This window comes from Clarias gariepinus, chromosome 19 (assembly GCF_024256425.1).
Source record: "Clarias gariepinus isolate MV-2021 ecotype Netherlands chromosome 19, CGAR_prim_01v2, whole genome shotgun sequence".
In the NCBI taxonomy this organism is placed as follows: Eukaryota; Metazoa; Chordata; class Actinopteri; order Siluriformes; family Clariidae; genus Clarias; species Clarias gariepinus.
Window position 1 is genome coordinate 27370001 of NC_071118.1, and position 15000 is coordinate 27385000.

Below are 15000 nucleotides of genomic sequence, written 5' to 3' on the forward strand. Positions count from 1 at the left end.
ATGTTCACATCTCGTTAAGTTTGGAAACGCCTGATGTAGAGAGTCTGACGTCAGCTGTTACTATGGAAACCATCAGCAAAACATGTTAGAACAAGTGGATTAGGGTTTAGATGTAAAAATAAGACTCATGCTACAGCCGGAAGTTCTGTCAAAGGTGTCTGGGAATTATTATATAATAATATATAATAAAAAAACAATATTACTATTAATTATGAGAATAAGAAAAAGTATAAATAAGAAAAAAAAGAAAACAAGTATAAATTATTGCATGTGCACAGTATTTTTCCCTCACACTGCAAACATATATTATCTTGTGATGTGAAAATGTCTTGAATACTACTGTACACTGCAAAAGAAAGAGGCATGTTTACAAGCGAAATATTCTCTAATCCAATCAAATTTACCTAAAATGTCTTAAAATAAATAATTATCTGCCATTAGAGCAAGAAAACTTGCTGAGAGAAAAACTTTACTATTTAAAAAATAGTAAAAATCTGTCTAGAAATAAGTTTAATAATCTTAGATTGGTTTGTTGTAATTTTATTTTACGAAAGTGTAGATACATTTCTATGTAAAACAAATTAATCAGCTTATTGGAATAATTTAGCTTGTTTTGCAACATATTTGACATTTTAATGATTTTATTTTTAATCTATGAGTAAGATAGATAATTTAAATTCTTTCAAGAAATAAATACTTAAAACTAATATAATTATCTGCCCCTAACATAAGAAATGTATGTTTAAAAAAAATAGTAAAATATATTTGGAAATAAGCTTAATAATCGTATATTTGTCTTAATGTGAGCTTATATTAAGACATTAAAGGTAGATTTGAGAATTAATTTGCTAAGAAGAAATCGAAAAACCAGTGACCTTTTAGCAATTAAAAACACCTTGAATATAAAATTTAATTAATCTACAATCTAATAAAACTAGATTACAACAAACCAAAGTTTATTTCTAAACAAATTGTACAAAAATTTTAAAAAAGTGTTTTATTAATTTATTTCTTAGTCAGAGAATGTTACTTCTTTCAAGTAATAAATGCTTAAAATGGACAAAATTATCTGCCAAGATCATTTCAGTAATGTATTTTTTTTCTTCAAAAATAAGCCTAATAATTGTTGATTTGATTTGTTGTAATCTCATTTTATGAAATTGTAGAAAAATCTGACTATATTCATGGTATATTTTCACATGCTAAGATGTTATTTTTTTTCAGTATAAAGTGATGATAAGTGCACATGATACTTACCTAAAACTCATTATATCATGTCCTTTACTTTCAGGGGGAAAAAAAATGTATAAATTTTAAATTATCTCACGCACATGGAAAAATTTTCCATTTTCACCTGATTTTTTTTTACTTCCTAAAGAAATCGTAATGTGATATGACGCCGTATCACTTATATTTATTTATTGTTTCTTGGAGGTATATTGTATATTTGTGTGTATTTCTGCAGCGCTGTTTAGGTTTAAGATTCTGAACCTGTTTAATTCAGTCGCAGTGACGAGATGATAATCTAATGCCTGTATTAATGAATCAGCCCTTTCCATTTTGTTATTTTGCTGTTCTTGTGTGTCTGTTTGTTTGTTTGTGTGTGAGAGAGAAAGAGAGAGAGAGAGAAAGCGCAAGTGTGTGTGCGCGTTGCTGAATAAGCAGATGATCCTAGCCTTTATACACGCCTGTCCCTGGACCAGACTAGCTAAGAGGAGACTAGGTGTCTTTCTGCTATTGATTCCATCCTGCCAGCCCTTCCGTCTCAAGCAGCTCGGCAGACAAACACACACACACACACACACACACACTCTCTCTCTCTCTCTTTCTCTCTCTTTCTCACATATACAAATGTACATTGGACCTAGTCATGCTGGAAGCCACGCTATTGATCCGACCTCTAACCCACTGGCGCTAACCTTACTGGAAGTTTTGGAGAGCAGCGACAACAGTCCGTGTACACTAACACCCCCCCACCACCACCACGCGCTTGTAGTCGCGCGTGTCTCCCGTTGTCTAGACCCTGTCGTCTTCATTTTTCCACATATGCACACAGGAAGCGCTGTAAGTGTGAGCTCGGGTTTCGTCTGTCTGATGCAGGTAATGTACATCAGCTATACGTTTGCTCATTATGGATGGGGGAGGGGCGGTGCTCACACAGTCCTTATATACCTCCTATACAAAATCTGCTCGTTGAAAGAGTGTCCTGATCTTTACCGTAGTGTCTTTAATAGAGCTTCGAAACTCTAAGAACAAAACGCTACGGCGAATACGAGCGAACAGATCGTAGGACAAGGAACTAGGAAGGTGTGAAATTTTGTAGGTTTTTCCCCTTCTACCCACAATGCACCACTCTCGCTTCCTGCTTCCTGCTCCCAGGCACGTCTCGTCGCATTTTACACCCAGAACGTATTCCACATACGCATTTGAACCGTAGCGTTGGATTTAGACCTACGGGGCCTGCTGAAGGCACGTGTCCGTGTGTCCGTGTGTGTGTATGTGTGTATGTGTGAGAAGAGAACACAGAGCTTGTTGCTTATTCTGTTTGATGGGCCCCGCGCCTGTAAGGGCTAAGAGAGGATCATCCCAGATGAACCTGGTAAATATCTCATGGCTGAAGGTTTTGTGGTAGAACTGAATCTCACTGACACAGAGAAAGAGCGCGCACACACACACACACACACACACACACACACACATGCACACACACCACTATATACATTTACCACCCTGCTTCAGGGATGTGTGTGTGTGTGTTTTATTCTCTACATCCTCATACATAAACAACAGAACTGTAAGTATTGTTCATGACTTATGATGTCATAATTTATGCTAATCAGTGACCATATAAGGAATTGAACATTACATCAGGAAAATAATCAACTACAGGGCGATGTGTTAAAGTGTCACCACTGTTCCCCCCTTAAATCTGGTGACGTTTAGAGTTTAGAGTATCGCTCACGTAGATGCAGTGAGGAAGCGAAACGAAACCTTCAGCGGGAACGATTATAAAATAAATAAATAACTAGAGGAGGGGAATGTTTTTCATTTAACTTTAGCATTGGGTTTGTTTGTTGGTTTGTTGTTTTTTTTTGTTTTGTTTTACTCGTTCTCTCTTCTGAAAAGCAACGGTCTTCGAGCCAGACTCATGAAGTTGGTTACGGCGGTCCAGGTGATCCCACACCTTGTTCTGAGTTACTGATATCTTAATGCATGATGCTAAAAAGTGAGAGCGAGAGAATGTGTGAGTGTGTGTGTGTGTGTGTGTGTGTGTGTGAGAGAAAATAAGGGAGTGAGCTAGACAGAGTGTGTGAGTGAGGGGAAAGAGAGAGAGAGAGAGAGATGAATGGATGGAAGTATAATGGATAAACACATGGACGCATAGATGAGTAGATAGATAAAAGATAAAATGATGTAATGGATGAACACATTAAAGAATAGATGAATGGAGGAATATCGATGATGGTGGATGAATGGCTGAACACATTAATAGACAGAGGAATAAACTGATATTTGATAAAGGATGGCGAGTTGATGTCCAGCAGGATGGAACACATGGGAGGATGGATGGATGGATGAAAAAGGATGATGGATGGTTTGGTTACCTGATGGGTGACGGAGTGAACAGACAGAGGGATACACAGATATATTCTAGAAGATGAATAATGAAGAAGATGAATAATAATAAGAATAATATTAGTAATACATTGTTTCTTAAATATTATATATATATTTTTTTGTAAGTTTGGTATTCACCCACAGGACTGACCTTCAGCTCACCCCCCACCCCACCCCCCTATGTTTTTCCCGCCATTTCCCGTCCTTTATGCTTCCGCGGCGGCGGTCGAACGGCGCTCTTTGCTGAGCGTCGATGCCATCGGCTCTCTCTCCGAATGGACTTAAAAACTCCTGTTTGCTGACAGCTTAAAGCTTAATTGACTGGAAGCCAAATAGAGCGTGTTGGCTATTCAGCAGCGCAGCCTATTGATAAAGCCGCGTGTAAATGGGGCTGGAGAAAGAGCGTGGATAGAGGGGAGGGTGTGTGTGTGTGTGTGTGTGCGCGTGCGTGTGCGCGGAGGAGCAGAGCAGGAGGGGGTCTTGTATTGAGGAAGAGGCAGAGAGGCAGAGAGGCGCAGTCAGAAACGCTTTGTGGACTCTTTTATTACAGAGCCGAGGCCGAGGTCTCAGCGGACTCGCACTTCATACCGGCCGGCTGTTCCTCTATTGAAATGCCACACACACACACAGCGATTACACATTACACATTCCCTACATGCACGCCACACTTCTAATAATACAGCTGTGTGTTCTTCAAAAGAGACGTGAGAGTGTGTGTGACTGAGTGCTTTCCTGCTGCTTCTTTCTCCCTTGGTCGCGCGAGAAAGTACCCGAGCGCGCTCCTAATGAACCCTTTCTTCCCTCTCTTTGTCCCTCACCGCACTCATTCCTCCCCGTTTTCCACTCGTTCTCCTCAAATCAGATGAATCACCTCTTCTCTTCTTCCGTCCTCTTCTCTCTTGGTATCTTCTCTGTTCTCGTCTTCGCTCGCATCTATCCTACCCTCTGTCCGTCCGTCCGTCCATCATTGTTCATCGCTCCATTCAAGCCTACGTGTTTCCATCCCTCGGTCTTTTCATCCCTTCACCCACGCTATCATGCATTATTTTTCTTTGCACCGTATCTTCCAGCATCCACCTGTTGTAACCTAGTATCCCTCTGTCTGTTCACTCCTTCATCCATCCATCCTTTCATCTGTGTTATCCTTTCTGATCATCCATTCCATCACTATCTTGCTGCAATCCTGTATTCATCCATCCATCATATTTCTGTTTATTCATCCATCCATCCGTCCATTAATGTTGTTCATTCGTTTATTCATTGGCTCACACAGCCACTTATTGTCTATCTTTGTTTAATCATCTCTTTATTTTCATCCATCCATCCATCCATCCTTTTTATCCATGTGTTCATTCATTAATTCATTAATTCACCTATCATCCATCCATCCATCCATTTTTGCTTCTCTCCCCTCAATACCACTGTTATCTGTCCATCCCTCCTTCTCTCACTCATTCTCTTTTTCTCTCTCCATCTCTCACACTACTGTCTTTTTCTTTCTTTTTCTTTTTCTCTCCCTCTCACACTACTCACTCTTTACCTCTCTCTCTTTTTACTTGTTTTCTCTATCCCTCTCTCACACTACTCACTCTCTCTCTTTTTCTTTCACCCTCTTTCTCTCTCTCTTTTTCTCTCTCCATCACTCTCACTCGCTCACACAGACAATTTCTCTCTCAAGCTCACTTTTTGACATCAGTATCTCAAAGCAACACATATTTTATATATATATTTTAATATCCTCTAAAAGTATTATCCTGCACTTTATTGCCCCTCGGTCCCGGCACTTTATTTTGTGTAATGTGTATTTTATTAAAATATAAATATTTCTGTCCATCATCGCTGAGGAACGTTGCGCTCGGTCGCGGATGGTATCCTACGCAGACTCTCGCACTGTTTCATTTAACAGCGCCGATATATAGATTCACAGAGAAAGAAGAGAAAGTTTATTCTTTCAGTTAGTTGAGATGTCATGTGCTGGATCTTGGTGTGTGTGTGTGTGTGTGTGTGTGTGTGTGTGTGTGTGTGTGTATGTGTGTGTGTACAGGTTGGACAATTTTTTTTCCCCTCTGCCTTGCCAATCTAAAATGAAGCGAACCTAGTTAACCTTCAGCAGAAGGACAGCACCTGAGCGTCCCCGCGCTTTTTGCCCCTTTCTCACAAATTGCGTTTGCAATTATCGTCCGTCTGACATCTCGTAAATGAATTCCGCACGAGCGCTTGACCTCTTTTGTCTTAGCGTTTCATCAGGGGAACCTTCCTCCGTCCTTCCCGTGCTCCTCTGGACATTTCATTATTTATTTATTTATTTATTTATTATTATTTTATTTGTTTGTTTTTCACTCTACGCCGAAAAAACACAGAAAAAGCAGCATTTATTTCCCTGCCATGAGAACCCTCAGATATCCTCCTGCAGCCAGGATCGATGGTTTCCCACAATCCCCGGCTATCAAATTTTACCTGCCTGCGTATCGGTGATCAATGGCGGCCAGGCTGGCTGAGAGCGCAAAGCATCGTGGGAACCAAGAGGGGTGTGTGTGTGCGGGCGTTGTGCAGATGACTCGGCCTGATAATCCCACACTGCCGAAAGTCTGTGTGTGTGTGTGTGTGTGTGTGTGTGTGGGTGTGTGTGTGTGTGTGTGTGTGTGTCCAGAATACAAGAGAATGCAGATGAAATATTTTAGGTTTGAGGAGCCAGGCTGTTCTACACTGTTAGACAGAGGGTTCTAGAGTCAGAAGGTTCCAGAATGTTCCCCATGTTGTAAAGTAATGGGACGTTCAGGCTCCTGTCGAATGTCCCCAGTGTTCTAGATTGATTATAGTGCTCTAGATTGTTTATATACATTTATAATATATATGCTTATTGCTATTGGAGCTTTAAAATGTTCTAGTGTTTTGAAGTCTTGTGAAGTGTTTATGATGTAATTCCTCATGATTGCAAGATAATTTTTAGTGTTCTAGAATGTTTAGACTGTTCTAGATTTAGAGTTCAAGATTAGTAGTATATTTTTGCAGTAGATTGAATGTTGTGAAGTGTTTATTATGAACTTTTTCAGGTTCTAGATTGTCAGATTGATCAATTCGAATGTTTTGGAATGTTTACATGGTTCTAGATCATCTTAACTAGAAAATTTGGCATGTTCTAAAATGTTCTAAATCTGTTCTAGATTTTTTTTATGCAGTGTTCTACACTGGTTGTACTGTTTTAGAGCTTAGCTTTTTTTGTGTGTAGTATATTGGTATAGTAGATTCAGATAATGTTCTAGAATATTTACCATGAATGTGATCTAGATCGTTTATGGTGTTCTAGAATGCTTGAGTTTTTTTGGATTGTTTTGTAGTGATCTATCCGTACAGTAACAGTGTACAGTAACAGTGTTGCAGAATTTTCATGCTGATTTAGATCATTTTAGTGTTTTAATAAAAGATTCTGCGTGTTCTAGAATGTTCAGCATCTTGTAAAGTGATGTATGTGGATCATTATATTGTAATGTTCTAGACTATTCGTATTTCTCTGGATTATTTGGGAAGTTCTAGAATGTTTATGTGGTTCTAGATTGCTCTCTTCCTCCCATTACCTTTATATTTTTACTTTCTTTTTCCTTTCTATTTATTTCTCTTTCTCTATCCTCCAATCTCTCTCTCTCTCTCTCTCTCTCTCTCTCTCTTTCTCTTTCATTCTATACACCTCTATCTCGCTCACTCATTTTTACCTTGAGAACTAAAATGTTTCAAGAAACCGTATGTCCGGGAATCGTTTAAAACCTTTTTGTGTCAGTGAAAAGCCATGTAAAGTGAGTTTACATATTCACTTGTGTTGTTCTTTGCATTTTAAATAAGATTTAGTGAAGACAAAGCACCGTGAGTCCTTATGAATGAAGGACGGTAGCAAGAAGAAAAGTGAGCCGCATTCAGTTTGGTTTTTAAAGCAGCCGGTGCCAAGAGGAATATTTACCTAAATTAAGCTTAAGTGAGGTTTAATGTTTTATTTAGTTCATATTATACTTCATTTACGTGTCTTTTTAAAAATGTTTTTGTTGTTTTAATATGTAAAAATATCTTGGGAATATATATATTGGGAATATTTTTGGGTGGCTGGAACGGATTATCTGCATTTACATTATTTCCTATGGGACAATATGTTTTACAATACAACATTTCACCTTAAGAACTCGCCTAGGGAACGGATTAAATTCTCTAGCCGCGGTCCTGCTGTATCTCTATCTATCTTTTTTCATCTTTCTCTATCTCTCTTTTTTGGCACCCCTCTCTCTGTATTGTGTCTCTTTTCTGTCTTTCTATCTGTCTGTCTCTTCCTCTTTTCTGTCTCTTTCGCACATTTTCTTTTTCTTAGTGGATAACACAGAGGCAAAATTAAAGTAAAAGAAGTAAACTAAAGAAAGGACAGTAGAAGGAGGAACGCCTTTGTGTACGATGCATGAGTGCAAAAAATCACCATCAGTTCATGAGTGTTTTAGGAAATTAATCAACAACATGATGAGGCAGAGTTGTTACCTGTCATACATCATTATTGCTTTTCTGTAAAGTCCTGGAGTATTTTATTCCTCCTTCATCACAGCAATTCACTGAACATTATAATGATGTATTTAAGGGATATCATATTTTTATTTTTATGTTTAATGTGAAACATGCTCTTTTTTAGACCAGGTCTCTGTAAATGCAGAGCTCGTATTATCTCTGTGTGTGTGTGTGTGTGTGTGTGTGTGGGATGGCTTACTGCATTTTCTGAACCGTTTTTAATTGATGCTCTCCCCCGCTTGATAATTTTATTTCCGTCCGAGCGCAGCTTGCCGAGATCCGTCTCTTTTTGAAAAGATTAATAACGTTGTTTTTACAAAAAAAAAAAAAAAAAAAGAACGCCAGCGGGCCGTCGTCCAGCCTTTTTAGTTTATTATGTTTGAAGGCAGGGAGCAGCAAATAGGATTTAGATACAATGTCGTTAAAATAGATCTTGGCCATATCAAAGGTGGAGGATCGATGTGGTTCAAAAATCGATGGTTTACACAGACCGAGGTGCACGAAGCCGTACGCAGCGCAGGCGGAGATGAGAAGCAGGAAATACACCGGCGTGTCCAGGCTGATCCGATCCGTCAGTGTCCTGTTAGTGCTCCATTAACCCATAAAGCCACTGAAGTCAGCTTTCTCCCAAATCCTCCTTCTTTCCCAGCATTCCCCGAGTCCTGTCTCTACACCGCTGACACTCGGATTAAACCTACAGACTTTATATTTCAATATTTCATACACAATAATTGTTTATTGATTTGTTGCATCAATACAGTAAGATAAAAATAAATAAATAGAAACATTTAGTTTAAAATGTTTGAAGTGTACAAATGTTTTTAAATATTTGTAATATATTTAACATCTTTACTTTTCATTACCGTTTTTTTACTCCACCTGAATCTTTATAAATGTGCAGAGACATGTCCGTCTGTCTGTCTGTCCGTCTGTCTGTCAATCTGTGTTTGTACCTTTTTGTCTGTCTTAATATCAGCTTGTCTGTTTTCCTGTTGCTGTCCTACCATTTGTTTTACTGTCTGTCTGCTTGTCTTAGTGCCTCTTTATAATTTACATTTGTATAACTATGTCTATTTGTTTATTTGTCTAACTGGTTATCCCACTGTCTAGCTGTATGTCCTTCTGTCTGTCTGTTTTATTGTCTGTGTATCTGTCTGTCCTACTGTCGGTCTGTCATACTGTCTATCTTACTGGCTAGCTGTCTCTCCTTCTATCTGTCTATCTTACTGTCTGTCCCAGTGTGTGTGTGTGTGTCCTTCTGTCTGTCTTACTGTCTAGCTGTCTCTTCTTCTGTCTGTCTGTCTTACTGTCTAGCTGTCTCTCCTTCTGTCTCTCTGTCTTACTGTCTAGCTGTCTGCCCTAGTATGTGTTCTTCTGGCTGCATGTCTTACTGTCTAGCGCTCTGTCCCATTACCTGTCTGCCTTTCTTACTGTCTAGCCGTCTGTTCTACTGTCTGTTTGTCTTACTGTTTAGCCGTCCACCTCGCTGTTTGTCTTACTGTCTAGCCGTCTGTATGGCTTACTGTACTTACTTACTTTTTGTGTTTAAAATACCTGTCTGTTTTTCTGTCTGTCTGTCAGTTTAGCTGTTTATTTATATGTAGTCATCTCTCTATCCATCTAACTATCTGTCTATCCATCTGTTTATCTGTCTATTTGCATGTGTTGTTCTTTCTGTCCATCCAACTATATATTGCCTTCTGTCTGTCTCCCTCGTTATTATTAGTATTTGAATAATTACTTAAGTAATTATTAAATATATAATAATTGAAATATACTATTCCTAACATTAAGTATTTCATCTGTCTATCTTTGTCTATCCATGTGTAAATTTCTCTTTTGTCTTTCTGTACATTTAACTGTCTCTTTATAATTGTCTGTTCATTTTTGTCTGCCCACGTGTGTAACACAGGAAGACAAAGTAGTGTGTGAGCTCATTTAGAACTTTTGAACATGCAAGCTTGTGTTCCACTTTATCAGTCGTGTGTGTGTGTGTGTCAGTCTTATGTACGGTGGTTAACCAGAGCTCAATGTACTATTGACCCCAGCTATAGAAAGAAGATACTCGGACTAGCCGTCTTATACTAAGAATGTTGTGTGTGTGTGTGTGTGAGAGCCTGGACCGAGCAGAAGAGGATGAGATAAATTGACAGTGTTTGTCTTTATCGACATTGCTGCCAGATTGGCATCACAATTAAAGACACCTCAGCACTGCAGGGTTCTTCCATGTCTTCACAGTGTCCAAGTGTGTGTGTGTGTATGTGTGTGTGTGGAACTGATAACAAAAAAGCAGCCACTCACCCTCTCAGAGATGCCCTGGCCCAAAAGGTCAGAGGTCACATGAGAGCCAATCAGAGGCGATTGAGGAAATTGGGCCGGAATTGAATCAGGCTGAAGGTGGCCGTTTCTGCTCGCTACACGGTGGAGTGTAAGACCGGGGGAATCGCATTAGTCCGTCCCGCACAGAAAGACGAAACGGAAATAACGCAATTACTTTTGTCGAAATAAAACAATAGACGGGTTGAAAGAATCCCGTTTAAAACCAGTAACCAAATCAAAAGCAAAATAAAACGCTCTGGCTTCTTTTTCTTTTTGCTCTTTAACAGTAAATCGGTTTATAAACCCGAAAGTCATCTCTGACCTTTTTGTCTAATTGTGTGTTTGTGTGCGTGAGAGAAAGAAAGAGACGAGATGCTACACGTCTCCTCTTCAGTTCCGCACCGGATTAAAGATATGGATTTCCATTAGCCTCTGTTAATAAAGATTTTTGATTAGCGAGATGGATCTCCGTTTGTAGTCTGAGATGATAAGCGCAGATTTTATTACAAACAAACGTCTTGTGCGGAACCGGTGCGAGATCGTGAAAGCCGGTCTGCTGAGGGATCTGAGACTCGGGGAGACTCGGGGAGACTCGGAAAAGTGTCCAGGTGCTCTGAATGACGTGGGCGGAGCCTGTGAGGATGAGGTTTATCACACAGAGCGAGCGTCTCTGCAGGGAGGTGGGGGAACGCAAACAGGATGATGTGTCCCTCTGAAGATTCCGCGAGATCATGTAGCGTGAATTTCCCTCTTCCGTTTTCCCCTGGCCCTTTCCTTTCTTTCCCTCTTTTTTATCATGCACCTGTTCCCATTCTCGTCCTCTATCTACAGTACACCTCATCTTTCTTCTTCTCCGACACCTGACCCACGGATAAAGATGCAGTTTTGTCTTAAAACCACACCAGCGTGTTAAAATTCACTTATACCACTTCAGCGCTGTTATTTCAGCCAAAGTGAAAATATGAACTAATCCCAGTGAAAATATTCACTTTATCTTTTCTAATTAATATCTATTGGTGCAGGTGTTTGTTTACATTGAGACCGGAGCGCATTAGTAGATTATTTTACAGTAGATTATTAAATCCCACACGTAACTGTTCATAACATCACTTTTACTTAACATTTAGTTTTGACTGATGGTGCAGATTAAACTTCAGGTAGAGATCTAAGGACTGCAGAAGATTCAGTAAACGTGATGTGTGTGTGCGATGCCGGGATATAATCTGGCTAAGACTGGTTTCAGATCCTCCGATGTATGGAAAGTAAAGATACGAATTCTGACCAATGTACAGACAAAACCTTTATTTTTTTTTATGTAGATTATATGACATTATTATTATTATTATTTTACTATTTTACATGAAATCTATATTTTAGCTTATTATTGTAGTACACACTTTGGGGTTAATTTTTTATATATATATATATATATATATATATATATATATATATAATTCTTTATCCCAATTGAAAGTTTCTTTTTTTTCAGTCTAGTTTTGCTCTTTAACATTTCTACCACTCGTTTTTTTTTTTTTCTGAAACACCTGTCTTTTTCTTTTTTTGTACTTTCTTCTTTCCTCTTAATTGTTCATGCTTTTGACCCTCTCTCGCTCACACACACACACACACACGCGCGCTGCCGATTTTAGGACAAGCTGATTGGTGGTCAGATGGTGATCAGGTGACCAAGCCAAGCGGTCAGTGCTCACACCGAAGCCCAGCCGAGTCATAGCCTTTGTTCACCAACCACAGACACACACACACACACACACACACACACACACACACACAAGGCAAGCACACGCCGCACCCCGGCTGTGCTATACACGTGTGCATTCAGCAAAGGCCTGAGTGCAGAGGTTAATACGTGTGCCGTTCTGCAGCGTGTGTCTAATTGAGGCGTGTGTGTGTGTGTGAGTGAGTGAATAAGTGTGAAATGCAGAGGGGTGCAGTTGTGTGTGAGGGGATAAAAACCTCCCCCTCACCAGCACATTTCCGAAAGCGTAACCCCCTCCGGTGCTCTTATTGTGGGGTGCAGCAGGACGGGGTGGGGGTGTATGGGGGAGGGGGTGCATGGGGTTGTTGGGGGTGCGCTCCATTTAGCAAGCCGAGCTTGACCGTGACCTCAGATTTACAATACACACACACACACACACACACACACACACACACACACACACAGACTATGCTACACAATAAAGCACACACAAGCGTTGGGCCTCTAATGTAGAGCGCACACATTCAGGCTTTCTGTTACACACACACACAAACAACAAAGCCAGAGTATGTACAGCACCGCCCCCCCTTCCACACACACACACACACTCATATCCAAAGTCTATACCACAACCACTCTCACATACACATAGACAGGGCCTTTACGGAATACACACACACACACACACACACACACACAGACACACAGTTTATTAGTTTGTGTGTGTAAAGTTCCGTGTTACAGACTGTTACAAAAGTGTGTGTGTTCCCTCATCACCTCCACGTATTACCGTGTTACTGTAGAACCGAAGGTAGATGAGCGAGACCGTTAACATCAACCGGTCTGAGATGTTTATTGCTGGTGTGATGATGATGATGATGATGATGTAATTTTGTGTTGATTATTTGTTCTTCAGTGTAATTCGTTCCAAACCCCTCTTCTTCTTCTTCTTCTTCTTCTTCTTCTTCTTCTTCTTTCTCCTCCTCCTCAGGATGTCTGAGTAACCTCCCTCCCAGCGTGAAGAAGATCTCGAACTCATACGAGGAGCGGAGGAAACAGGCCACGGCCATCGTCCTGCTCGGCGTGATCGGGGCCGAGTTCGGGGCCGAGATCGAGCCGCCCAGGCTGCCATCCCGCTCCAGGACCAGCGGACAGGCGCCCGACGGCTTCGGCCTCACCACCGGAGGCTCCAACTATTCACTGGCACGACACACCTGTGAGTTCCACAGCTGTCTCTCTCTCTCTCTTTCACTCACACACACACACACACACACACACACACCATGAGATTTAGTGAATGTTGGTGTCTGATGGTGAATGCTGGTGTCTTATGATGTCTGATGGTGAATGTTGGTGTCTGATGGTGAATGTTGGTGTCTGATGGTGAGTGCTGGTGTCTAATGATGTCTGATAGTGAATGTTGGTGTCTGATGGTAAATGTTGGTGTCTGATGATGTCTTATGGTGTCTGATGGTGAATGTTGGTGTCTGATGGTGAATGTTGGTGTCTGATGGTGAGTGCTGGTGTCTAATGATGTCTGATAGTGAATGTTGGTGTCTGATGGTAAATGTTGGTGTCTGATGATGTCTTATGGTGTCTGATGGTGAATGTTGGTGTCTGATGGTGAATGTTGGTGTCTGATGGTGAGTGCTGGTGTCTAATGATGTCTGATAGTGAATGTTGGTGTCTGATGGTAAATGTTGGTGTCTGATGATGTCTTATGGTGTCTGATGGTGAATGTTGGTGTCTGATGGTGAATGTTGGTGTCTGATGGTGAGTGCTGGTGTCTAATGATGTCTGATAGTGAATGTTGGTGTCTGATGGTAAATGTTGGTGTCTGATGATGTCTTATGGTGTCTGATGGTGAATGTTGGTGTCTGATGGTGAATGTTGGTGTCTGATGGTGAGTGCTGGTGTCTAATGATGTCTGATAGTGAATGTTGGTGTCTGATGGTAAATGTTGGTGTCTGATGATGTCTTATGGTGTCTGATGATGTCTTATGGTGTCTGATGGTGAATGTTGGTGTCTGATGGTGAATGTTGGTGTGTGATTGTGATTATTTGTGTCTGATGGTGAATGTTTGTGTCTAATGATGTCTGATGGTAAATGCTGGTGTCTGATGGTGAATGTTGGTGTCTGATGGTGAGTGCTGGTGTCTAATGATGTCTGATAGTGAATGTTGGTGTCTGATATCTGATGGTGAATGCTGGTGTCTGATATCTGATGGTGAATGTTGGTGTCTGATATCTGATGGTGAATGTTGGTGTCTGATGGTGAGTGCTGGTGTCTAATGATGTCTGATAGTGAATGTTGGTGTCTGATATCTGATGGTGAATGCTGGTGTCTGATATCTGATGGTGAATGTTGGTGTCTGATATCTGATGGTGAATGTTGGTGTCTAATGATGTCTGATAGTGAATGTTGGTGTCTAATGCTGAATGTTGGTGTCTGATGGTAAATGTTGGTGTCTGATGATGTCTGATGGTGAATGTTGGTGTCTGATGGTGTTTGATGGTGAATGTTGGTTTTTGATGTTTGAGGGTAAATGTGCATCTCTGATGGTGCTTAAAGTTGAATGTTGGTGTTTAATGGTAAATGTGTGTGTCTGATGGTCTTTGATGGTAAATGTTAATGTTTGATGCTGAATGCTGGTGTCTATTGATGTCTGATAGTAAATGTTAGTGTCTGATGGTGAATATTGGTGTCTGATAATCAGTGTGTGTGTCTAATGGTGGTTGATGGTGAATGTTGGTGGTGAATGTGTGTCTGATGGGCTTTGATGGTGAATAATGATTTTTGATGTTTAATG

The 15000-nt window shown here is 40.4% G+C and overlaps 1 protein-coding gene across 1 annotated transcript in view; it reads left to right on the forward strand.

Moving 5' to 3' along the window:
* Positions 1-15000, forward strand: part of LOC128507531 (WD repeat-containing protein 7) — a 130895-nt gene that overhangs the window by 72193 nt on the left and 43702 nt on the right. Inside the window, exon 21 of the mRNA XM_053478520.1 lies at positions 13182-13406. Within this exon, the coding sequence (XP_053334495.1) occupies positions 13182-13406 (225 nt within the window). The remainder of the gene's footprint in view (positions 1-13181; positions 13407-15000) is intronic.